General features: G+C 38.4%; 1 protein-coding gene across 1 annotated transcript in view; it reads right to left on the reverse strand.

Moving 5' to 3' along the window:
* PDE4D (phosphodiesterase 4D) overlaps nucleotides 1-27,381 on the reverse strand; it is a 310,959-nt gene that overhangs the window by 21,869 nt on the left and 261,709 nt on the right. Inside the window, exon 6 of the mRNA XM_066339533.1 lies at nucleotides 21,455-21,567. Within this exon, the coding sequence (XP_066195630.1) occupies nucleotides 21,455-21,567 (113 nt within the window). The remainder of the gene's footprint in view (nucleotides 1-21,454; nucleotides 21,568-27,381) is intronic.

Below are 27,381 nucleotides of genomic sequence, written 5' to 3' on the forward strand. Positions count from 1 at the left end.
ATTGTCTTGCTCCACTCTGTGCAAGGCACATGCATTACTTCAGCAAATTTCTTAGTCTTTGCTCCATCAAAAGAAAGGGAGAGTTACCTTACGTGACAAGGGGCAAATGCCTAAGGACAGGCTGAATGAGATGCAGCATTCAGCCTAATCCCACACTGCTGATTCACTGGGAGATGCTGACTGAGAACGGTCATATGAGAGGTTTTGGCTGAAGTAGTCAGCAACACTAAGTGCTTCAAAAAGAATTGAGCCTGTAAAAATCAATAGGACAAAATATGGTATCAACAAATCTCCTTACAGGAGAGAAAGCTAGAGCAATGTGACAGCTGGTTCTAATCAACAGATCATCAGTGAAGTGTTTTCATGTGGAAGGCATAATGTTTGCCTTAAAATAGATAATATAAAACATTTCTGACACATTTTAATATTCAGTTACACTTGGTCTGGATCTGTGAAGCTAGATGCATATAAAACAATTAAGTTTTGAAAACAGACCTGGGTTTACTAGACACTCAGCAAGACTTTAAAGAATGCTTTAAAAAGGTACTTGTAGAAAATATTTCTCCTGATTCCTCCAGCTCAGCTTCGTAATGCTGAATATAAAGCTTTTCTACATCTGTGTTTCATTGTCTTCTGATCACCCACAAGAGAGCACTGCTGCCACATATCCAGCATCAACACAGGGCTGGAAATATGATGCCTTTCTTCAGGAAGCAATTTCAAGCATGACTTAGAAAATGGTAAAATAACTTTTGGCTACTTTAGGAGTGAAACATGTGGGTATGAAATTTTGGTTGCAATAGGTAGTATGAGAAGACATAAGATGAAAAAGCCAAGTTTTAAATATTTTCTCCTTGCTACCAAAGGCTGTTTCCTCATGAAATAATAACAGCTCTTCCCACAGAACTGTTCCCAAAAGAACTTGATTCAGATAAGGAAAATTTTAAATGGCTGGTATGTAAATTACACCAGCTGTTTGGCATGTATTAAAAAAATCATTAATTTTATTTTCTTCCCCACTAATGTCTGTGACAAAGATACATCCATAAGAATTACTGCGTTACAGCTGGTTGAATTTATTGAAGGATGGTGTTTATGAAGTTATTAGCTAGGTCATTTTGATATAAAAACAGGAAAAAACACTTTCCTCCAATGTAAATACACATTACATCAATTCACTCTAGCTGCATATTGACTCTACTGATTTAGGAAACTACACCTGATACGCATTGCTCATTACTGACTTGTATTATTTTTTCAAGACTCATTGTCTCAACCTCATAAAATTATTACTTGCTGAAATAGAATTTAATTGTATGACTTCACTGATTTAGAAAGCATGCCCCTTGACTTCCGGCTACATGTAGTATGTATCAGATGTGGATAGTCAGAAAATTCACACCAGCTCTGACTAACAGGAATGGTTTTGACTGATTTTCCTCCTGAATTCCCAGGTTGCAATCAGTGAATAATTAGCTTTAGAGGAGGTTATGGTGGGTAGATGAGTATATGGCAAACAGCAGCCACTAAATAAATACCTAGAGGAACTCAAGTTAAGAAAAATGAAATTTAGAGATTTTTGTTTTTATACAAATATACATCCATGAAGATAAAACATGGGGAAGAAGGATATAATGACATATTCTACCACTGTTCCAATCAAGCAAAATATATGGAAATAGAAAGGATGCAATTTGAAATTATAGTAAGTAATAATATAATTCAGGAAAGAAAAAAAAAAAGGAAGTTTTTAATGAAAACTGTTAAGTGTTTTGAAACAATCAAGACGATGACCTTGAAAGACAGAAAGATGATGCAGTCCCTTAATACCCTTAGCAATTGTAAGCTATTATTCAATCAATGATTCTGGACAACTTTCTCCAAAGAAGTCATAAAAAGAGGTGGCAGAGATCCCAGGAGCTGCAATGTTCAATTTTAGTACCCTTTTAAAGACTTTAAAAATGTTAATTTGTGCTAATTAAAATTTGCAAGCAGGATGGATAGGTAAGATCAGACCACTTCATAAAACCCCAGTCCTGAGTATAATGAGAGAAAAGCTGATACACGCATATTTAACGGTTTTGTTTGATACAGAACTGGGACAGAAGAGTGTAATTAATGCTGGTCAGAATCATTTATGTATTTGAACATGTAATAGTCTTGTACTGTCATAGAGCATTGGATTTATTTTTTATTATTACATTGGACTGTAAAATATTCTGCAACACTACTCCCAGTGTTGAGAGAAAGCATATTGAATGGGCTCAGAATCTGATTATAGACTCGTTTCTAACAGTCATAAACAGGCTGTCTTCACCTAATGGGACTGGTTTAAATAAGGTTTTGCAAGACTTGAAATTGTTTTATGGTACTAAATTTCTTTGTTGGTGATCTGAAATTAAGTCACTACCATGAAGATTTCCAGTGTGAAAATTTCCTGAGAACAGAAACAACTGGGGGGTGGAGTCATTCATGGGATAAACTGTGAGGATGTAAAAGTCACCACCAGCAGCCTCACTTGTTTAGAATGTTGACATAATTCATGTAAACTAAGTTCGGGGAATTTAACTGCAAAGACACCAGCAATAAGGAACACAGTTCATGACTAGATAAGCTACACTGAAGAAAGCAGGAATCCTGAAGAGTTTGTAAAGTCACAACAGGGCATTTCATAGTGATACTGTCACCCCAAAAAATCTGCATCTTCTGTGATTCTAAAAAAAAGAGAGGCTCCAAGCCTGTTATTCTGGCAACACAGGTAATGCAATAGTGCACACAGCTTTAGTGTATCTTTTCCTAATTGCTCTTAAGTGCATTATGTAGGAAAAAAGCTTACAAATACTATTCATGTGACAGAGAAAATATTCTGTAATAAAAAAAACCCTCAATCTATTTATTGATAGACTTAAAAACTTATAAACCCACAGCTACTATGGAGAATCATGACAATAGAAAACGCAGCAGACCAGACCTGATTCTCTAGCACCAAGGAAGTAACAAGAAGCAATGGGAGGCAGCTGAAACTGCTTCAAATCAGCTGAGCTGAAACCAACACACCGCAAACAAGACACAGGGAAGGTCAGTGGTATCCTGGGTGCAGTAGGAAGAGCACTGCCAGCAGGTCACAGGATGTGATCCTGCCCCTCTACTCAGCCTCTCACCTGGAGTGTTGTGTCCAGTTCTGGGCTGCCCAGGACAAGAGATACATGGAGCTCCTGGAACAAGTCCAGAAGACAGAAACATAGATGATTTGGGAATTAGAGCATCTCTTTCACAATGAAAGGCTGAGGGAGCAAAGCATGTTCAGCTTCAAGAAGAAAAGACTGAGAGGGCACCTCAGCAATGTGTACAATATCTGAAGGGAGGCTGTGAAGAGGACGGATTAGGCTCTTTGCAGTGGTGCCCAGCAATAAGACAAGAGACAACAGGCAGAAACTGACACACAGAAAGCTCCCCTTGAACATGAGGAAGAAACTATGTGGGTGACTGTGCACTGGGACCAATTGCCAGAGAGGCTGTGTAATCCCCCTCACTGGACATATTCAAGCATCATCTGGACTCAATCCTATCCAATGTGGTCTGCAACAGTCTTGCTTGAGCAGGAAGATGGGACCAGATGACCCACTGGGGTCACTGCCAACCTTATTCTGTATTTCTGTGATTCAGTTGCAGTACTTTTATGGACTGTCGCATGGGAGAGTTATCACCTCGGTCCTTCCTACTACAGATAAGTGATGGGTAATACAAAAATGTACTCAGTGTTGAGGAAAGAACAGTGCTCTCAAATGCAACCCCTTGGATTTACTACGAAATTGCATTAAAAACATTTTGTGAGATGTCTGAGCATCAATTCTGAGTGCAAGTGTGCTGGATGTAGTTCATACTTTCTAGTAAGCAGCCAAAAGTAAAGCAAAGAGGTAGACATCCAGAGCATATCACCAGTTTTGGTTTTCAAAGTTGTATGCATTACAAACACGAACAGGTAGCTTGAAGAAATCTCACAAGCCAAACAAAGACCCTGTGAAACATGAAAAAACAATGTCCATGGCAGGTGGTTATAACTAGAAAAGTTTTAAGTTCTCTTCCAACCCAAACATTTCTATGTTCCTATGATTTTCAGGCTGACCTTCACACACCAGAGAACAGCAGTAATAATCACCCTTGTCACATCCAACTTGCCCTTGTCACAAATGCAGCCCTGTTTCCACAGCATTAGCCAGCTTCATCTGTGAATTGTGCTGGTATGTACACCACCAAAAAGCTTCCCCTCAAAAGGGAGAGTCTACTCAGCACTGGAAAACCACAGCAGAAAAATGAATGGTCATTTCAGCAAGCAAGTGCAAGTAGATGGACTCAGCCAAAACCCACAGAAGGACTAGAGGAAGCAGCAGGACAGCCAGAGACAAGAAAACTACGCTTTCTTAACTTTTTCGGAAGAATTTTTAAATTTTTTTTCTAAGTTTCTTTGGTTTCTTAAATCAACAAGCCTCATCAAAATTCTCTGGGTTCCACATAAGACTTCCTGTCTAGAACAGAAACTGTGGGATTCAAGTAAAAAGTCTCAAACAAGCAATTAGTAATTTTACAAATTTGAGAAGTTGTTTCAACTGCAGCAACCAGCTGCCACACACTTAAGTGAGCTGCAGGGATAGACACAGCTGGGTCTCATGCTGATATAAAAGAGAGATGAACTTCACTGGTGGCTGAGAACTGATGACTGTGAAAATGGAACACGTCTCCAGTTCTTTTGAAGGAGTCTGTTTTAAGTGTGTTAACTGTAGCACAATTACACTTCTTTAAAAAGGTTTTCTTGGAAGCCTTCTGCCTGTCAAAATTACATTTGTTAAAAATTATGGAATGGCCTATGCTGTATCATTTCAGAGATCTTTTTTATTTGGCATATATAATTCTTCTGCATAAAATACAAGGATTTATGTTGCTAAACAGGCTGAGAAGACGAGGTTCTTCTGAACTATTTTAGAGGAAATATGTAGTAAAACCCAGGAGCTAAGGTGTTTAAAAAAGGCTTAGGTTTTCTTATTATTTTAAATTAAAAAGAAAAAAAAATTAATATGTTCTGCTGAAATACATAATTCAGTGTTTGCATTTACTGCCCTCTAGTGAAAATAAAAGCATTAACTATGAATATGTAGGAACATTAAGCTTTTTTCACATCATAAATGTCACAATGTGATTCACTAATTTTCACCATACCAGAGCAGGGTCTTTACAAGTATTCTCTACAGCTGCAGTACTTTCAATAAACACTCATGACCAATTGCACAGGCAACAGAAACAATACCCTATTTCAACTCTTATTATGCAGACCACTGTCAATCCTTTAAGACACAATGCATACTAATCATTCTCTTTGAAGTTTTCCATGTAATAACAGAGTACATATGTATGTAATAGTGTCTAAAAAACACCCCACAGTAAACCGAGTTTAATTTCAACAAATATTAAGCTTTGTAAAACATTCTGCTATGTATTTATTTTCCCCTGAATCTGATCCCATCAAAACTATGCAAATTACAAAGAAGCTACTGTTAAAAGCTAATTTAGATTGGAGAAAAGTCGAATACGGTGTGGCAATAGCTGCAGTTATGACAGCAAATTTGAGGAGACAGAAAGCAGTAATGAATTGTTCAGGTGGTTATTGCTCTGACAGAATATTGGCAACTGACAGATCAACAACCCTAAAAATGCAGAATCATATGAAAACTTTATTTCTGTTTTTATATGTAGATGCACTCCACAAGTAAATAAGTACCCCATAAGTATTTACCACAGTATGCCCACAAAAGTTTATATCCACATTATGCATTTTTGCAGATAGCTGTATCTAGGAAATGTGCAAAGAGGTGTAATACTTAATTCAGAGACCTGCAATGGCACACTTATCCCAAGACTGATACAGCTATACCAGCTATACCAACATATATATATATAGCTATACCAACTAAGCTTCATAGGGATTCCTATTTCATACAGAAAGCTGTTTTGCTACGTAAGAACAAACCTCAGTTTTTTATACGTATTGCTGGATTAATCTTAATTCTGTAACATGGCATTCTCATTTTATTGATGTGTTCCCACCGTAGACCTCGCCAAATCAACAGTTCATCACAAATACTGCTGGATGGTTGTAATTTTATGCTAAAAGAAACTAGTTTTTCATCCATCTTTGTACACATGGGGAAAAAAAATTCCACAGACAAAAGCAGAGATTCATGGAGTATGAAGTGATTACTAACACTGCAACAAGCTCAATATAGCTCTGATAAACATGCCTCAGCACGTGCCCATAAATCACACACTGTAGATACCAACATTTTGAAAGCAAACTGCAAGTCGTTTCACGCAATTTTGTCGAGTTCTTATTAAACCATGGCTGTTATATTTCTTATTAAAGTACACGTGATAGCATCATTGCTCTTTCAAGGAAGGTTGTTCACTAACTAATACTTATTTCAATGTGTCCTTCATACCTTTCACTTGATTATTTATTTAGATGCTATAAATATGCTCTATACCTATAGAGATTCACAAAATAATGAACATCTATTCACCTGGAACAAGAGAAACATCCATTACACCCTTGTCTCATGCATGCAGGGAAACAAAACAAAATTTCATGCTTGTTTTTCTGTGTAGGTGAGCATTTCACCTGAATGCCTCTAGGTCAAATCAAGCAAACAATCACAAAACCCATGTGTTTTCCAGTCCCAAAGTCAGGTTTACTGTGAAGTTTGGCTTATGAGTCCCCATGAGGGAGATGGAGATGCATGATAACACAATCAGGCTAAAGGCAGCTCTATAATTTCCTGAATAGCATTCTTATTGCCTCTGTGATTTAAATCCCTCTCACAAGAAGTCTCAGTATTTGCATGAGGCAGCTTGTGGTATATCCCTGTTTCCTTACTCCTCACCTGCCAACAGCAGTGGTTTGCCTCTCACCCTGCACACAGAAACCAAGTGCCTTTTGGGTCTCTGTCTCCTGGCATGGTGGTGACAGCGCCCACAGGGTCCTGCTGCATTCCCATCATGTGTGGGCCATTGCCTGGTGCTCACTTCCTCAGCCCTGGATGACTGCACACACAGCCAGGGCTCAGCAGGCTCAGACCAGGCCATGCTGGGAGGCGTTGGCCAAGTGCTGATAAGAGCAAGTGATGCACCCACACCTGGTGTACACTCCTCACTGTCCCAAGTCACCCTTCTGAGAGTGTCCCATGACAGCAGACCTGTGGCATCACTCCATCCTGAGAGCATCTTGCTGCTTCCCACTCCACAGCATAGATTGTTGTGAGACAGAGGTATTAACCCAGAATCATTCTTGTGCTACAGGGCTCACACCTCACCAGCTCAGAGTCCACGGGCTACAGCAAGAAGCCCCAACAAATACAGCAAGTTTTGCACCAGGTTTTAGTGAAGAGAACTACAACTCACACAACCCCTACACGTATTAGTCTTCAGCATGGTCAATATAACAGTAGAAATTGTTTTGCAGGAGCCCTTTCACCTGCATGATTTTCCCTTCTTTGTGTGAAACTAACACCGAAGCAAGCACCATGAATATCTCAAGTCACACGTACTTATGAGTGTAAACTTTTGCATTTCTCATTAACATTGTAGAAATGGATTTTAGGGGGGAGACACCTAAAATTAGTCATCCTCTAGGGGGGTCTTTTTAAAATATTTTTTTATATTATTCACAACTCACTGTTCAAATGTAGAAAACACTTTTTTGCTAATTTTTTTACAAGAATGTGTTGCTCCTGAGAAACCTCGGTTTGATAATAAATCTGTATTTACAAGTAAACAGTTTGATAGTTAAATCAATATTTTCTTTTAAAATAGTCAAATGTGGCCTGTATTAGGAGTCTCCACTATGTACTGTAACACCATAAAGTAATCCCTTTTTGCAAACACTGCTTTTATGCATGGTTTATAATCAGTTATCGTTTTGCACTTAACAATCATTAAAACATTCATAACAATTTAATTAATATACTTTAGCTTTGATAATTTGGTTCATTTATGAACTTGCACAGCACAGAAAAGCCTTAAAGAAAATTTCATTTAAAATTAAAAACCTCTGTATGATCACTAAATGATCACTTCTTTTCTGAACACTAAACTAATGAATCTGGCCATTCATACAAAATTTGAAGACAAAAAGTAGGTTAAAAACCATAAAAGTAACATCGCATACTGAACACTGATTAGGCACCACTAACTGAAGTACAACAATAGATTGAGGTATATTCTCTGATTAACTTGCAGCATGGATACAAAATGCAGAGACATTATTCAAGTAAAAGATTATCTATTAATCTTTCATTATTATTAGGTATTTTAACAAGATACAATGCAGTTTTCGTATTTCAGTCCTCTTAGATACTCTTACATTCTCTATGAAAATCATCCCTAATTTGAAAAACTTCTTGATATCAAGCAAAACCAATAAGGGCTAAATAGGTACGGCATCATCATCATCTTTGTCTCACATTTTCGTCTGATTAAAAAAAAAACAACTTGAGAAAGTCTGTCTGCTTTTTTTCCCATTTACAGAATTTGGAGCAGCTCAAAAATCTCCGCACAGTACACAAAACACCGGAAAGACCTCGGCAGATGCAGAAAGACATCAACCTAGCCAGTTACATAGGCACACATGAAAAAGCTAACTTTCTATCCCTGACAAGGATAGAAACGTTAAAAATGCTCACAGTCTGCCTCTAAATAAGCTTTCTACAATCTTCCAAAGAAGCTTGGTGTAACAACTGATTCTATCAGGTCTTTATCAAAGTTACAACAATGACAAATAAAACCAGCTTTGCGCTCCATTCCCAGCCTGATGAAATAAATGTAAAGACTCACTGCCTCCAGCTAGTTCAATTCTCACAAAGTGTTCTAATGTCTCAGGCAACAGGAGGGATGCCCTGGTACATAAATCCTGCCCACCTCTGTCCAATGCCATCTTTTGCTCAATCTCCAAACCAGAGAAAAGAAATTGAAAGGGTGTAATAAGTGCAGTTCATCTGTGCAGGACTGTAAAGTTAACCAGGAGTTTATGTCTCATCTAAGGCAAATTCCACTTAAAACGAGATAAAATATTTGATAACTTCAGTAGATATTTAATTAACTTTCATACTGACTTCACAAGATTGATGCGCCTATATTGTTAGTTACTGCTTAATTTACTGCTCCACAATCATAACCCTAGCTTTAAAAAACAAAACATTTTTTCCTATTTAGACTGTTTTCTCTGTGATTAGGTGGTAAGAATTCCGAGTATCACTCAGTCCAGTGTAAGCACAACACATACTTTTTATGAATAAAATGAGGATTTGCCTTGGCTATTGTCTAGTGCACCACATATTATAATATTAGTATAAGTTACTAACACCAATTAAAGTGCCAGGTCTTGATTAAAAGATTTTCTGAGCGAAAAAGGACTATAAAGCAAATAGCAAAGAGCTATTTGTCTGTGTCTGAAAACAGACTTCTCAGAGACCCCTGGTAGTGAAGAAGTACAAATCAAAATGGATCTTATCCCATCCAGTGCTGCTACCCATGAGTCCATCAGCAACAATCAGCAGACACAGTACAACAGGTCAGTGTGACTCTCACCATTCAACAAAATTACGTGCAACACCAATGGTAAGACATCACTGCTGGGCAGGGTGTGGGGAGAACAGACAGATTTGTATACAGCATGCTATTTCACAATAGCCAAGACTCTGTAGAAGGAAACAAATAAAGAAAACAAAAACAAACCCCATAAAACTCTTCCCTAAAGAGTAATTAAGATACGATTTCATACTTAGCAACACTACTGAAATGGCAGGTTAAAGTAAGATTTAAAACTCAACATCTGTCCTCTCATTCTGCCTCTAATCAGTAAGGCAGCTTTAGTTTTCTACAACTGAGACATTTTTCAAGCTCCGATAAGAACTTCAAGAACAAACCAAAACTGCCTATGTACATCAGCATGCTTTTATTTATTCCACATCTATACAATCTAAACGACACAAGAGCATGGGAATAGTAGCTAGCTGAAAAGACAAAACACCATGACATAGTTATCAAACTGTTTTTCTTCCTGCAGATTTATTTTATCTCAACAGCACAGTTTTATTCTGTATTATCATTCCTATTACCTATCTATCTTTCGCAGGCCTAGGGAAAAAAGATCAAATTACAGATGTATATTCCTAACCACAAAAAAAAAAAAATGTTTTAGCCTCCAAATGCCAAGATTTGTTTTTGCACAATTTTTTCAAGCATATCATTTTGTATTTAAAATCTAGCTGTGCTAGAAATGCCAAGCTCTGACTACATATCAAAAAATTCTTTATCCTGAGACCTTCTCAGCAAAAACCAGAAAGAGCTGTAGAAAATCCATCCCAGCTGGAAAAGGCATGTCAGTTTTTACTGATGATAAGAAATGGGGCAGGGGAGACTACCAAATTTTGAAATGCAATCTTACCTGGGTCGAATATTCAGGCATGCAAAACTTTGGCCATGCTTCAGAGTACAGGAAAAATGCAATCATTTTACTTAGAAACCTGGGTGTTGAGCTTTAAAGTTTAAGTAGCCAAACAGATATTCAGTGATTTGTCAAAAAATTCATCGTATTAATACTTCTAGGACTATGCTTATAATTTTTTCCTGCTAAAACTTCCATTGCAAGCAAAAAATACTTAATTTAAAGGCATTCATACAGATTTAATTTAATGTTTTGGGTCTTTAAAGCTGTTTTCCTGCAAGCAGTGTATAACAGAAAAACTGACACATACACACAGAAAAGCATTGTAAAAGCAGTGAGGATACTTTCTGGCTTCTTGCTGAGACACAATTGCCTACATTTACTACAAAAAGCCACTCTCATCTCTGCTTGTTGCTTTGGCCATGGCATAGGTCGGGCTTGCACTTTTTCCCCCCGGACCTGTTTGCTTAGGACAAGCCCAGGTGATTCCTATCCTGGGTCAGCAGGGCAAGCACTCACAGCAGCAGCAGCAGCAGCAGGAGCCGGCACCCTCTGCCGAGGAGATCAGCAAGCAGCAGAGGGCAGAAATGCAGAGGAATCCCAGCACTCTCCCTGCAACACCAAACACAAGGTCTGCTTCGACACGTGCTCCAGCTCGTGCCAAAAATGCATCGGGATGAGGCTGCAGAAGCACTTTCAAGCTCCAGCTCTCTGTGGCAGCAGAAGCTGAACAGGGGTGAGCTAAGGCTAGGAAGGAAGAATCCCAGATAACTACATATAAACACTGCATTTTGCAAGGTCTCAAGTGCTTGTCTGTCCCCCTGGTTCTGAGATGCTGCTATTGAACCTCAAAAAAGTGAGCAGTTCAATTCAAATAACAATAGCTGAGTAAAAAATATCCTTACAAACATGCTCATAATTAACCTTCATATGTAATTTTTTTATAGCGTTTTTCATTCATTTCAGCTACCAAACTGAGAGCATTTTTTCATGTGTACTTGTAGAAGAGGTTCCCTCTGGGGAAAGCACGGCCAAAACCAAAGTGTTGGAGACTCTCATGCTACCCATGCATCATTTTTAACCTATCAGGGTGTCCCCACTGTATAGGAAATAACAAAGTCACCAGTGCTACTATTGTGGCCACAACAATAGCCAAGAATCATACTACTGCTGACATACTCAACAACACCAACGATCTTGTATTTAAAACTGTAAAGCCAGCAGTAGTAGACCTGCATAATCATTGCAGAAGTAGAGAGCAATTTTTTTTTTTTTAAGTTATCAAATCTTTAAAACTACAAATTCAAATGTTCCTTGCATTTGTCATTACTTGTCACGGTGCCAATGAAGTTTGGCAAACATATCAACTACTCAAAGTCTTATTACATGCATAAAAAAAGTCTGTTTTCTAGTCTGTCTTGGCAATTTTTCATTAAAACATAGTCGAAGATGCTCAGGCCCACAGAGTCTATACAGTAGCCTGCTTTTTATTTGTTTCTGTTCCAAAGACTCTTTTTCACTCTATTAGAGAAAGAGCACTATCCTGCCATTTCTTTTCTTCTTAAACTAAGCTCTACTGTGCCTTCTAGTAATTGAAGTTGCACTACTTTGTCCATGTCCCAGGGATGAAGTATGTACAAATACTGTTAAAGAGCACAAACTAAATGAAACCTAAGATGCTTATCCTTCCTTTGTTGTGATCAGCTCTGAAAATAATCAACTGCTTCCTTGTGTCAGCAAGTACACATGAATCATACCCTCACTTATCAAAAGTTGCTCTTCATTTTGATGATCCTTTGAAGTCCCGAAAGGGGGGACAATATATAATGAAAATTGTTTCTACACAAAATAATTCTTCCATTTATATTTTACAATGCTCAATATAAACCAATACACTAGGAAAGAGTAGAAAAAATATCTGACACCTTCATATCTAGTCCCTGTAACTGAAATAACTTTTTAAGTACCAACTGGTGCAGTGGTTCTGAATCTATTGATGGGTATCAGTACAGAACAAGTCAACCATATTTTATTATAAAATTCTACCTACCCAGTTCAGAATTCTCTTAGACTTTGATTTATGGTAAGTAAAGCATCATTATTGCTATTCATTTTACTCTTGGTCATTAGAAAAAGACATCTCTGTTATAACTGCTCATTCTGGATCACAAAAATCACATTTATGAAAATATTAGTATCTCAGCTGGCAGTGTGAGTTTTTCTGTAACCCTGCATAAAACTGCATTAAGGCTGTACAATCAACCTTGAACACAAATCAGATAGCTTGGTTTAAATACATTAATGCTTGCTTTTACAGGTCCTCTAAATCATGTAAACAAATTAAATTAAAACCCACACATCTTTACATGCATCAAAAATACCCCTGGACTTACATATCTGGGGAATATGACTGATGTAGTGTAATGGTTAGGAGGTTGCAGTTAACCATCTGTATTTCCTGCAAGACTTGGCCGTTTATTCCAGAATAAAATTAACATTTACTTCATTTTGCACAGACCAGCAGCCTTTCCTACTGCAATTCTGAGTGGAAGTTTTAGTTGACGGTATCGTCTTTCTGTGGGATCTTATGCAAGTATTTAATCAGCTCATTTTCATCAGCTGGCCATACACTAGTGGACTACAACTTAATAAAAACAGTGAGCTGTTTAAATTTTATTTTCATACAATCTTGGAAACAGGCCCTACACATTATCTTGATTCAGTGTTGCTCCACTGCTGGTGATTTGAGATGCTGCTACTGTCTGTGCAGCTCCCTTTCAACACCTGGAGCAGGCAAACAGAGAGAACAAGAGGCAGAACTTGCTCCAGTACAGCAGTGTCTCTCTTGGCTGCAGATCCAGCAGTCCCTCATTGCAGCACATCATGCCCACAACAGGGCAGGCACAGGGCAGGTTCACCTCTGACCTGCTCAGAGCTGAACAAGACCAAGAGGAGGTGCTGGCCACTGCCCTACTCACATGGTTTTGAGGCAGGGTGAGCAGCATCACTTTCCATCATGCCTTAGCTTGCCTAGAGTCAGTTTTGCAGCTCACATGGACACTGGTTGTGAGTTAACCAGAACTGGGATCAATTTCTACTGAGATAAGCTGTATTTAAAAAAAAAAAAAAAAACAAACAAAACAAACAAAAATCACAGACCAGGAAATATCCATCTACAATATATTTAATCCTGTGGTGAGTGTCTTAAACATGCAAAGTTTCAGCAGGTGATACCAAAATACTTACTAATATAACTGAAACAGGAGAACAGTTTCTTAGTACAGTGTTTCTATAAGACGAAGTCTGAAATGACATTTCATCAAATACCACATTTGTTGTACCAAAACTTCATGTAATAGTTGAAGCTGCCTCTTATTGGAAACACAAAACTGATTTATTAAAAAAAAAAAAAAGTCACTTTTTTCCTAAAGTCTTCATATGCTACAGTCTAACATTGACTAAAACACCCTATCAGGAACACAATGACAGCATTCTTGGTTCTAAATATTGTCACAAGTATTTAAATACTTCTCATATCTTTCCGTTGTCACAAATACCACCTTATTACTAAGGAAATTATTAGGAATTCATACCCGTGAAGAACCCTCCTAAGTAAGGATTTCAGAAGAAAAAATTGTGCCAAAAAAAAAGGCACAATGATGTCTGCACTTTAACTAAATAATTCAACTCCTGGAATTTTTTCATAATTTTAAAATCTGTCATTATGATAGTTGAAAATAACGTTGATTTCCCACATTAAACCCTAATTCATTAGTCTCTAACATTTTGTCTGTATTTTCTGTCCCTTTATGCTAAAGGAATGCATCTTTCATACTCCAGTATTTACTATAATTAAAGAGGCTACAAAAACGTCGTTTTGTATATTGGCATGAACCATTTGTTTATATTTATGGAAAAATTATCAAGTTACTAGGGACTGGGAAGTTCTGCAATCTTGGAAGCACTTAAAAGGCTGAAAACGTTAGATAATAGCAATCCTCAGAGAGGCATAATGCCTCTTTTACACACCTCTTGCATCCTTGACTTTTCAAAAAGCAGTTAATGAGAGATGCAAAACCCTACTTTTCCTCTGAAGTTCAACATGAAAATTGAATCTGTGAGACTGAGGGTTTCTACCTTGGTTTTGAGCCTCGAAATACCAGTGTTCTTTCTATCAATTGTTATGTCTATGAACTCAAGGCTCCTTTCCACCAGTGCAGAACTGGACAGCCTGTGCTGAAAATTCTGTTGGAGAAGAGTCCCAAAAAAAGTGGAAGAGGCTGACCCCAACACAGATTTAAGATGTTTTGAAATCACAATTGCCTGCTCCCCATGACCCAAGAAGGCCAGTGATTGCCATCGTGTACGCACACAAAGAGTAAGGGCAGCTCACAACCCCTATGGAAGCAGCAGGATTTGTACAGAAGAGATTCAGCCATAGCTGAAGTGGCACCACTACTCCATCCCCTGATTTCTGAGAAGATAAATGATAAGACAGACCTGGTGCAAACCATCTGCAGGAACACAAATTTTACCCTTTGTCTTGCTACAGCACATCTTTGTACAATACAGCATGGAAAGCGCTATCTCCTTTTATTTTTTTATATAGACAAATATCTACACCTCACTCATCACTGCAGTTACCCGAGGGCAAGTCTGCTGCTCTCCAGAAGCATGAGTAATCTCACATTAGAGCAAGTAAAGTTGTGTACAGGGAACTGCACTCAAGCACCGAGGTCTTGAAATCCTTTCAAGCTGTCTTCAGTGAATGGAAAGTGAGCAGTCTTCCTAGAAAACAAGTCCTCCCTTACCTCCACAATACTCTTGCCCTTTTCTTTTGCTATAAAGTACAACAAAATTGGGACAGCCACAGAAGTATGCTTTAATTAAAACTCAGGCTTGCCACTTATCAACACAGCTTTACTTTGTCGCTGTACAAACTGAAATCTTTAATGAAAAAAAATTTTCTGACACTGCACTGAACAAGCAGTTTCTTGCCAACAGCTGCCCCTTAATCATAATCTTTATCACAAGCAGCACTCTAAAGAACTAACCAAATCCTCAGATTTTCTTAGAGAGATTTGAGAATTTAAGATCCAATTAAACAATCATGCCAACCAGTGAAATGTAATGGCATTGTCAGACATTATATAAGAGTCGTGCTACATAACAAACCCTATATTTGCTCATGAAGATAATAAATTTCTTTTCAACTGCTCTGTTCTCAGTACCTATTTTTTACATGCAGTAGCTATCCCAAGTGAATGACCGATGTTTAAATCCTAAGTGAATATGACATATTATCTTGTCCCTTAACTGAAACAGGTTGGTCTAACCAGTGGCTGAGACAGAGGAGATAATTTTACCCCAGCTGAGCTTCTACACTTGGAAAAACCATTGCAAAAAAATTATGCTTTTACATACAAAAGGTAATTTCTGAAGACAAGCTCCTTACTGTGCCATGAACCTGACCCAAAGCTGGAAGCAAGAACACAAAAAAGAGAATGCTAAAATCTACCCTGTTAACAAATGACTGAGTCACATCGATTAATTCTAGACACAGCCTATCTAGGACAATAAAAAAGTACTGGCCACCACAGCACTTAAGCTTTTTCACAGAACAAGACAAAGATAAAACAGATGGATTGACTAAATCAGAAGTCAGTCTGTCATCAGCTGCTTTTATTCTGGGTCTGGGTAAACTCAGAGAGCTACCATCAGCCTGGGGTAACACAATAATGCTTCTCTATTCAGTCGGGGCTTTTGTGAAGAGCTGCCAAGGGGCTCCAGCCCTGCTTTTTTCACCCCAGCAAGGGTGACACTGGAATGCTGGCAGTGGGGCTTTCCTGGGAAAACACAGTGAAGGTAACACAGCACCTCTGTTTGAAGCACTTTAGGGTTTACACATGGTCCATTATTTGACCTAAGTAATACATTTAGACACACTCACTCCCCAGATTTGACGTTAGTCAGCTCCCCATTACCTATGTGAGCTTTTAAGTGCTGAAAAGGTGAAAGGAAAAATACTTTTTAGCAGGAAGAGAATGTGATTACAAACCAGCTCAAATTAGCAGAGCAGGAACTGTTAAAAAAAAAAAAAACTGAACACATTTCAAGTTGCCTTCATTTTGGTTTATATTAAATATTTTCCCATTTTTTAATAAAGTATTTTAAAATTACTTTATTTCAAAAAAATAAGATTATTGTTTGAATGTACACGGTGGGTGACAAGTACAGGACCAAAAACATAAGCCCTGTGTAGGGTAGTCATTGGACGCTAGCCTGTTGATAAAATCTATGCTTTGGGTATTTTCAAATAACTGAAAAAAAATCTCAAAAAAAATTTTAAGAAGTAACTAGCACTAGTAACTGTCTGTAAATAGACTTGTACTCTAATCTGTAAGCATTTGCACATACTGGTATACAAGCTGGACAATTATAAGAAAGTCTATTATTAAAAAGTAGATTTATAGTTAACATGGTCCAACTAAATGTAATCAAAATTTTCTCAGCTCTGATACCTAAAATAGATCTCTGAAGAAGGGTATTGACTTGCATTTGTAGTGGGAAAGAAGTATCCTAAAAATGATATCTTCTAAACTCTTGCTCTTTACGAATTATTAGCAAATCCTGGAAAAAACATAATCTGCAGGAGCTCTAAAGCTGAAACAAAAATGACTCAGTTTGAAACTTTTCCCATGTCTAAGCTTAGATACTTAAACACATAAGAGTACCAAACAAGAGATGCTTGCAAAATCATGATTACAGAAGTGAAAATACACTTTTGCAAACAAAGTTTCATTATACATACTCCTCCATGTTTGACTAATCTACAAATAATGCTATCTAACAGAGAGCAGCTGCTACATCTTTATTACTGGAATTTTTAATTTGTGTATTGTCTATCACAGAATAACTCTGAGATCCATAAGCTAGGTAGTGCTAAACTGCATTCTGGAAGAAGACAGTTCTTTTCCCAGAGAACTTAAAATCTATTTAATTTTACTTTAATGTTATTTAGCAGGGAAAAAAAAAAAAAAGAAAAGAAAAAAGTGTGCTAGTCATAAAAAAAAGAAATTCATTAAAAAGAAAAAAAGAAAAAAATCATCAGTCTGCAACTTGGAAATTTTAAAATATCATTTGCTTGTATATGTGTACAAATTGCAGCTCTATCTAAAGTTACAAATCACAATCAAAAATCTAGTAGCCTCCTAAACCCCCTATTTTTCAGGAGATATTACTCACAATGCAATTTAACAAAAAGTGATATAGGTTGGTATCTGTGGAAATCTGAACAGTTAAAAAGTGATATCTAATTATGCCTTGAGATCCTATCTTTAGATGCAGATTTGTAAACTATTTCCTAAAAGTATTTTTTATCCGTTCAAGAAAGCATTACTAAGAAAAACACAACAGTACTACAGTCTATTATCAATAGGCAATATTAAGAGTATAAGATACAGACAATGAGAAACAGTTCTCCAAAATGATAGACATTTGAGATAATTTTCCAAATTTAAGGTGCTTCTTACATGTTTGCTTTGAAGCCTTTCAAAACTTTCAAGGTTTTCTAGAGAAGAACAAATATGACAAATATGCTGTGCTTTTAAAAAGCTGGGTTTCTCTTGCTAGTGCCCAATTTCAGAAGCTAGCAATTTAAGTAAACACCAAGTACTGTAAGATTCATAACAACACAATGACAAATACAACTGCATAGTATGTCCTTGCAAAATCACATTAATTTACAAACTATGCCTATGGGTGCATCAGAGATCTATCCACCAGTTAATCCACATGCAACAGCTGCAGGCATTTAGAAATCTTTGTATCACAGGGATGACTGGGAAATGGGAAATCATCTGGATATTACAGCCATACTGAAGTAATGTAGGCAGTCAAGTATCACAACAGGCTTCATACAGAACAGACCTACAGCCTGTCTTCAAAGTTTTTGGCTAACAGTCCTACAAGATGCTGGGGCTCATACAAAGGTTGTGGATAGCACCCTCTCACTCCTGCTTTAATCAATATCAAGCAGAGAGAAGAAAGATCTTCTTATATATCTGCATCATTCCACTTTCTGTCATCCAAAGCCACGAGCTGGCATGTCATGGACTACTGCCAATTGAGCATGAGGGGCATCTAAACAAAATAAATATCCTTGGATTGGGATATGCTAATGCTAGACCTACACAAGCACTAAAACAGTAAAGGGACTCCAAACAGATGAAGCCAACAGTTCAGACGGTCAACCCACTGCACAGAGAAGGACCTGAGATAAGACTCACTGGATTACTCCAAGCATTCAGGATATGAAATACTGCTCCCACCCTGTTTTTTCTCCTCTGCTATGCCAGCCTTTCCACAATGGGCAAAAGTTCTTACCTAGTGCAGAGTTCAGTTCTTATGCCACCCCTTCTGTCTTGCATGTGTTCACATAAACAAGGAAAACTAATACTTAAAATGCTATTGCATACAAAATACAGAGGAGAGAAATAAGGGAAGTAGCTGAAAGTCCAGGGAAAAAAAAAAAAAAAAAAAAAAAAAAAAAAAAAAAAAAAAAAAAAAAAAAAAAAAAAAACCAAACACCACACCAACAACAGTCAGTCTTGTGGGCTGGTTCTTAAAGAAACCCAGACAAAAGGAAAGAGATAAACAGTGACAAACTATGTACCTCCATACCATCAACGTTCCTTTTCCTGACTTTCTCATTTGATTTTATAGGACATACTCTTCAGATAGAGAACAGAACACTCTTGCATGTTCACTTCTGTACCAAAGTCTGTGCTCTCAGCCTTGAACAAAGCTTCTCTACTTCAGTTTTTCAATAAGCTAAAATAGTTTAATTTACCTATATGTCTCACTGAAAGGTGAAAGTTTGCAGTTATATTAAAATAGGAGGTAATGTATAAATGCTGGGTATGTTTCAGTAACCAATATTGAAATTATGCTTTAGAACAACCTGCTGCACTCCTGAAATGAAAACTCTCCAGCACTAATTTTTCTCACACTATTGTATGGGCTTGCTGGTTAATATTCAAGATTGTTCACATGCTGGTTAGTGGCACAGATTAAGCCTTGTTGTTGTTTTTGTTTGTTTGGGTTTTTTAAAATATCTTACCAAGCAAAACAAAAACCTCTCAAATGAGCACTGAAAGATGACACAAATTTGTATACAAGGAGTTGATTTCCAAAAAGAGAGTGAAAATGCTTACTTATTAAAACAAATACAAACAAAACATAGCATCAAACTCAGCAGCACCTATAAGCAGAGACTCTAAGTCTACTTATAGGTGCAAATCAGTTGTCAAATTTTATTTTTAAAATGTTCTTTTTGTAAAAATCTGAAAATATTTGGCAAAACTTATCACTGATTTGCAATTAATTTCACCTCATTCTAGAAACAGCTTGCCCTCACTGTTCACCAAATACACTGCATATCTTACCTATTATAGGGAGTTAAGAAATAAATACTTGAAGAAAATGCAGCATTTTGTGAAAGAATGGTTATACAGACATCACAAGTCAGGAAATCCACAGGTGTTCAAACTTGTTAGCAAGTAAAGACCAGGTTGCATAGGTCGGTCTGATTTGGCTCCCTTTGGAAACAAAGTCTCAGATTCATATGGTGCTGAAACAGCCTTAGAAACTCTTGACTTTGTAACTTACCCATGCATACACAATAGGAACCGAGTAACAAGATCTTTCAGCTGCAAAAAAAAAAAACCCTGAAAACACAGTCCTGAGAACAGCACAATACCAGGTAGGTAACTCTTAAAACAAAGATCGAATTGGTGGTAAGTGTCTCTAAAGCCAAGAAAAGAACAGGGAATATTACATTGTGAGATGAAACTGCGTAAGTGCAATAATACTTAACATCTGACGTGCAGGCACACTTCAATAAGAACTTAAAAACAGTCAATAACAAATAGCAGATACCTGGTAAAAGCAGCCAAAGCAAGACAGTAGAGTATTAAGACGGCATAAGCTGAATCAAAACAACTATTTTCCAAGCTAAAATATTAATTACAAGTGAAATGGTTAAAAGATGCTAAAATATAATCAGCTGCTTTTGCAGATGTAAGAGTAGGAAATCTAGCCTGTTTAATTAAAGCTTTCTTCTCATTTCTAATTGTATATGTTGTTCAAGTACAAGTTGATGAAAAACATAAAAATAAATTTTGAAGTAACACAGCAGTTTCATTAATTCACCTTAAAAAAGCTAACTCCAGAAATGTACCTGCATATTCCTTGCAAATCAAAATCAGGAAAGAAAGTTTACTCATGAATGAAGGATGTGGAAACTCAATTTCAAATTGCAAAACCAAAGCACATACAGACCGTAGCAGATCCTGGCACAGAGTTCCCAGATAATGCAAATCCTCAGCTTCCAGGATGCGAAGGAAGTGTGCACTCTGATGCAGAAGCACACCTCTGGATGTAGGTGTCTATTGTGATGGCACTTTGGTTGAGAGCATGTTCTTTCATAACAAATAGCGTTATGAGAGCTGTCATCATCATTGTTTACAAATAGAATCCACCATACAGCTCCTCTGGGCTCAAGAACTATCTTTATCACCACTCATGCTACTTTCTACACGGTTTCTAGGAAAGATCCCTAATTCTGTATGGGGTTCTGTGAAAAGAAGGAGCAACTGAAGAGATTATTGCGAGAACCCCTGAACAATCTCTTATTATTTTTAAACCGACACGCACGAGAAAACAGCTTTACAAGACCTGCATCACTTTGACGACTTGCGCTGAAATTTAGAAGAACGATGTATAAAACCTCAACAGAAGCCTCTCCAGCTCCCAAACCCACGTTTGGACACTGCTTTGCCCACGTCAAGCATCTCCTCCCGGGGCGGCTTCGGCGCCCTGGCCCCTCCGGCCGTCCTGACCCGCACAGCCCCGCCGGCGCCGGGGGCAGCGGGGCGGGGGGGCGAGCCCGCGGGCTCCTACCTTGTTCGAGGCCATTTCGCTGACGGAGTGCCTGGTCTGCAGGGTCTCCAGCTGGTCCAGGCACCAGTCCAGCTCCTCCATGGTCTCGCTGGCCAGTTTTTGGTAGGCCTCCTCTGCGAAAAGACAGGGAAAGGCGCGCTCAGTTGGCAAGAGTTTCACGGGGCTCCCGGGCAGCGCCAGCGCGCCCATCCTCCGCTGCCCGGAGCCCGGACACGGGCGCTGCTCCCTCATGCTGCCGGCGCCGGCAGCGGCTCTGCCCCTCCGCCGGGCCGCGCTCTGCAGGGACACCGGGGCGGCCAGGGCCAGGAACTTCGGTGCCGCCGGGGCTCGCCGCCCGCCCCGGGGCCGCTGCCGCCCGCAGCGCCGCCCCCTCGAGGGAGGCGTCCGGCTGCGCTCCGCGCCCCGCACCGCGGCCCGGCTGGCAGCGAGCGGGGCGGGCACGGACGCACACACCCCGCCGGCAGAGCCGCTGAGCCGCCATCCCCGTCCTTCCCTTACCTACCCACCGCGGCACCATCACATTTGATGTGATTGACCTTTAAGGGAACCTGGGGAAAGGTGTAAGAGCGCATGGAAGCGCTCCGGACAGCGCTGGCCCGCCGAAGCGCCAGCGGTCAGGGGAGCGCTCAAATAACTGCAGTCGTATTTGCTCTTATCCCAAAGCCTGTGCGTGTGTGTGCTAGAGCAAGCACAAATTATTGGATGTTGGCTGTAAGCACGAAAGAGCCAACAAAAAAAGTTTTGGAACTGGACGTAAGAACACAATATGGGAAATGAACCCAATAATGGTATGGATAACCATGGTTTAACCAAATTTGCTAAATATTCATTTGGAACTAACTGTCTTACAGAAGTTTCAGTTACAGACAGGAAGACATACCTTTCTTCAATAACTCCCCAACTACAGGAAATCTGTCAGTATGCAAATAAAACGAGAAAAATAATCCTATATACAGAGTGCAAGCCTAACCTACCAAGCCTGGCTATTTTTTATTCTAATGTAGATTGGAAGGCAAGAATGTTTCTTCACATTAAACTCAGAGCTGAGTGAGTTTCAGCCCAGGTATCCTGTCTTGCAAGCCATGTATCTGAAACAACAGGTTTTGAAACTCCTGGCATGGACACATCTAGATCAGCTACACACAAACATTACATGAAGGCAGAGAAATGTTTCTTTGGTGGGCTTGTTATGGACATCTATAACATCTCCCTTGACTTGCTTCACATTTATAACATTGCCCTTAACTTGCTTCACATTGAATCAACCTTACGTTCAAAATATCAGACAATCAAAAGAGTCGGGAAAACGGATTAACTAAAACTCCTTTTCAGACGAAACACCCCAGCATGGACTACTGCCAAATAGCTCAGTGCATAACTGTACAACATCCTGGATACTAGATCTGCATCTTTTTACGTTTCTGAGCACATGCTCAGAAACTTCAAGTTTCCTCACAACTTTTAAACTTCACATACTATTCCACGTACTTCACATGGCTATTGCATAAACGTCCCACAGTTTTAAATAAAAAGTTCACTTTCATCTCAAAAAAGTAATACAAGAAGTTGTTTGAATTGAGATTAGTTGGCAGAACCATTTAATGAAAATTTTGCAGTGCTTGCCACTTCAGTAAACACATTAACCAACATTCAGCAAAACCCATTCCCATTAAATTGTAAACCCTGTCATTCAGATGCATACTTACTACAAATGCTGTCTCATCCAAAGGAATTCCCTGGCCAATAAAGTCAAGATTTCCAGCCTGTTTATCTATTGAAAGAGAATTCATGACGGTCTATAATACAACATACATCACAGATCAATAGTTCTTGATCACAGTAAAACAAATTTGTATGATGTTATTTGCCTGCTAGCCTGAAGCCTGCCCAACAGCAATTCTTGAAAATCACATACTGGGAACCATGTTTCTCTTAACAAGCTCTTCCTTCTTAACATCCCCTCTAATATTTAGGAGAGTATGTGGATGAGTTTTTTTTTTTCCAGAAAGTATGAAAACAACAAAATAAACTCAAGCGATACAATATTCAGGTAAAACTAATAAAATGCTCAGATTGTTATTTATTTAGCAAAAATATATACATTACCAATGGCACCTTACATTCAGGAATCTTTATCTACTCTTCACCTTCCCAGTACATCTCAAAGCACATTAGAAAGCAGAATCCATCAGTCACAAGTACCTCACCCTTAGGATTCTTCTCACAATCTCCTACTTCAGACTGCCACTCACTTCTGTGACTGCTGTGGGGACCTGACTGACCACTCAGTGTAAGTAAAATTCTGATGGCTAGTGCTAGGCTTAAGACTTGCTGGACTTGGCACCTCCTGACAATTCTTAGAACTTAGAGCTGTCAGACCAATCTTAAATGGAAATAAAAGGTTTTCTAAATGATGGCAAAGTACCCATCAAACAAGCACACCTGCAGTTCTGAAGGGCGGAACAACCATAGGAAAGCTTTTTTCTGAACATTACCAAAAGCTCTAAATTTGGCCCACATTTTTGTTGTTATACAATGTGGTGGAAAATGTTGAGGTTAACAGCTTTTCAACTATAACACTCTGGTGCCACTAAGCTAAGAATAAAAGAATAATTATCAGCTGTGCAGCTTTGAGAGCCTCACTGTTTCTGACTTCTCTGTTACGTCTAAGATAGCATCCTGTAATTAGATCCAGGACTGGTCTACTAATCGGGGTTGTTTGTTTGTTTGTGTGTTTGTTTTAGACACATGATCAAGCTTTCCCACCCAGATGATGAAGTTCTAAAACAGATTAACTTCTGTAAATAGGAGGTATCTTGAAATGTCAAAGATTCTTTTTATGTCTCATTAGGCTTTAATATGAGGAAGAGAACATTTTAACACCAGCTGCTTTAAGAATTTGCAAGTTATTTTGGATATGCTTTTAGAAAAAAGGAAGTGACAGCAAGTGTTCTCTTTTCAGTTTACAGATTACAAGCAATTCCAATATATGTAGCTTTCAGTATGGTACATATGAAACAAAACAAAACAAAACAAAACCAACAAAACCAACAAAAGAAAGGCTAGCAGAAAGAAAAAGCTCTACCATAATCATTTGGCACTGCACAGCTATTTTTTTAAAGAGTGTTCTGTCTGTGTTTATAAAAGACTTGATTCTTAGCACAGTGCCTAACACTCCACCATAGATGGCTGCACTTTAACTCACATTGTTATTTGGGAATAATTTCTGTTCAAAAATTTTGAAGGGATAAAATTACTATATGGTAATACTTATGTAGAGTGTCCACTTTACGTAATAGTTTTTCATGATTTTCATATATGTTGTTCTGCTATTCCTTGAGAACAATAGCAATATTATACTTTTCAACTCAAGTAGAAAAGCACTCAAGTGTATTTGTACTAGTCTTTGCAGTATTTTATGGAATTCCAGAACAGCAAAATCAAAACTTTTTGAGGTTTTGAGAATACATATTCTTCATTATTGTCTGATCAGTTGAGATCATCTAAATGATGCAAGGAGACTGGAGAAGAGTTGACTCAGCAAGTACACAGTGAAGGGCTTTGACCACTTGCCTTAAATGGGTGTGTCTTGGAGGCAAGACAAGAGCTCTGCTGAGCAGTGATGTGATCCAGATAGTCTTGGCATATCTACTGTCTTTTGGAGCTGCAGACTGCTGGATGAAGCTCTGAAAACCTCCAGGCTGTTCTAAATGAACTGAAGATCTAACCAGAAAAGGGAGGCCAAAGAAGGTGTATGCCCCCTGATAAACAATGATAAAAAAAAAAAAAAAAAAAAAAAAAAAAAAAAAAAAAAAAAAAAAAACCTGACAACAACAGATGAAAAGAAAGCTGAGATACTCAACAAATTTCTCTCACAGTATTCATCTCCCTCTTTGCACTCCTCTTGAGAGAATGGATAGATGGATGGGGACTGGGATAACAAAGTCCATTGTAAGGGAAGATCAGGTTTGTGACCATCTAAGGAACACTGACAAAAGTCTGTGGGACCCAGTGAGGTACATCCCAGAGTCCTCAGATAAATGGCTGATGTAGTTACCAAGCCACTCTCCATGATATTTGAAAAGTCATGCCAGTCAGGTGAGAAGTGACTGGAAAAAACAATGTGCCCATCTTAAAAAAGGGTCGAAAGGAGTACTCTGGGAACAACTGACATGTCAGGGTTACTTCTCTCTCTGGGAAGATCATGGAGCAAATCCTCCTAGAAGCTGTGCTAAGGCACATGGAGGACAGGGAGGTGATTTGAGACACCAGCACAGCTTCACCAGGGGCAAGTCGTGCCTGACCAGTGGCCTTCTGTGGTGAGCTGACTACATCAGTGGACAAGGGAAGGGCTGTGGATGTCCTGGATTTCTATAAAGTCCTTGAGGTGGTTGCTCACAACATCCTACTCTCTAAGTTGGAAATGGACTGTAAGATGGAAAATAAATGGGTTGGTTGATGACATCCAGAGGGTTGTGGTCAAGGACTCAGAGTGACAAGTGGTGTCCTCAGGAGTCTGTATTGGGACCAGAATTATTTATTATCTTCATCAGTGGCATAGACAAAGGGATCTGCTGCACCCTCAGCAGATTTGCAGATGAGCCCAAGCTGAGAGGTGCTGTTGACACACCTGAAGGATGGGATGCCATTATTTTTATTCCTGAAATATTTTTATTTCTCTCATGGTCTTAGAACAAACCAAATATCGCATGTAACAATATCTGTGTACTAAGACTATGTCAAGGGCAAAAGGGTGAAAAGTATGTGTTTATATCATTTTGAAACCAGGTAACAGGAACACTACAGATATCTAGGAAGAAGCTATTGGGCTCCTGGAACAGGCCTATAACAGTTAGTTTAGAGTAAATAAAACCTTTCTGATTCCTTTAAATAAACAACTGTATCATTAGGCTCTCACAATGTGGTTTGGTTTCTCTGTGTGGGATGGCTAACTTGTGCTGGCTTTTTTTTCTGGAATCATTTTATGTATTTCTTGCAAGAAAAGTCTGGAACAAAGTTATTCATACAGATATGATTTGCCCCAAAGTCAAGAAGAGTTTCTTTATGAAGTATTTGCAAATTCATCTAAATAAACAGTCTTGAGATGCCACAGTAAGGCAGAATATAAAAAAAAAAATGTCTTCAATTGAAGCCAAGCAGGAAAACATGCATTCAGTATACTTAAATTTACTGTCTCAATAACAAAGTACACCAAAATTTTGCAGTGTGAATATTTAAATCCACTCTTTGCTATTATCAAATATTCAGCAAGGCCAAATGAATGGTCCTTTGTTACCACTCATCCATACCCAGAGCTCCTTTCCCCTCTGACCAACTTGCAAAGTACTAACATATTCCTTACTCCACTGCCTGTAAGAATTTGCCAGAAGGACCACTATAACTTACTGACAAAAAGAAGCAAGCCTTTTAATCTAGAAATCAACTTTGCCCAAAATAAAAAAAAAAAAAGAGGGAAGCTCTTGATGTTCAAGAAGCTCAAGTAGCCCAATGTCCTTTGAATGCAATTTTTTTGCTTTCTTTCATGAACAAACTGCATTTTGAGAAAAGACCTGTTCATTTTCTTAAATCTCTTTTTCTCCCAACAGTTGTGAGAGATTATTTTGCGGACAATGCTATAAATTTTGTTCTCTTGTGGACAAGGAGTTCAATAATGGAGTAATTGCTCAAGTTGCTTTTTTATCCTGTTTTTTGTCTCATAGAAAAAAAAATTTCTTCTAATGAGGAGGATCAAATCAGTTTCCTCTGTAGCTGTATGCAAGTATTTTTCCAAGAAGGGTACTGATGTTGGTTCAACATAATGAGAGAAGTGAAAGATTTTCAAAGTGGAACAAAATCAGAGGCAATAGGTACAAACTAAACTACAGGATGTTCCCTCCAAACATTGCAAAACTTCTAAAATGGGGGTG

This window comes from Sylvia atricapilla, chromosome Z, assembly GCF_009819655.1.
Source record: "Sylvia atricapilla isolate bSylAtr1 chromosome Z, bSylAtr1.pri, whole genome shotgun sequence".
In the NCBI taxonomy this organism is placed as follows: Eukaryota; Metazoa; Chordata; class Aves; order Passeriformes; family Sylviidae; genus Sylvia; species Sylvia atricapilla.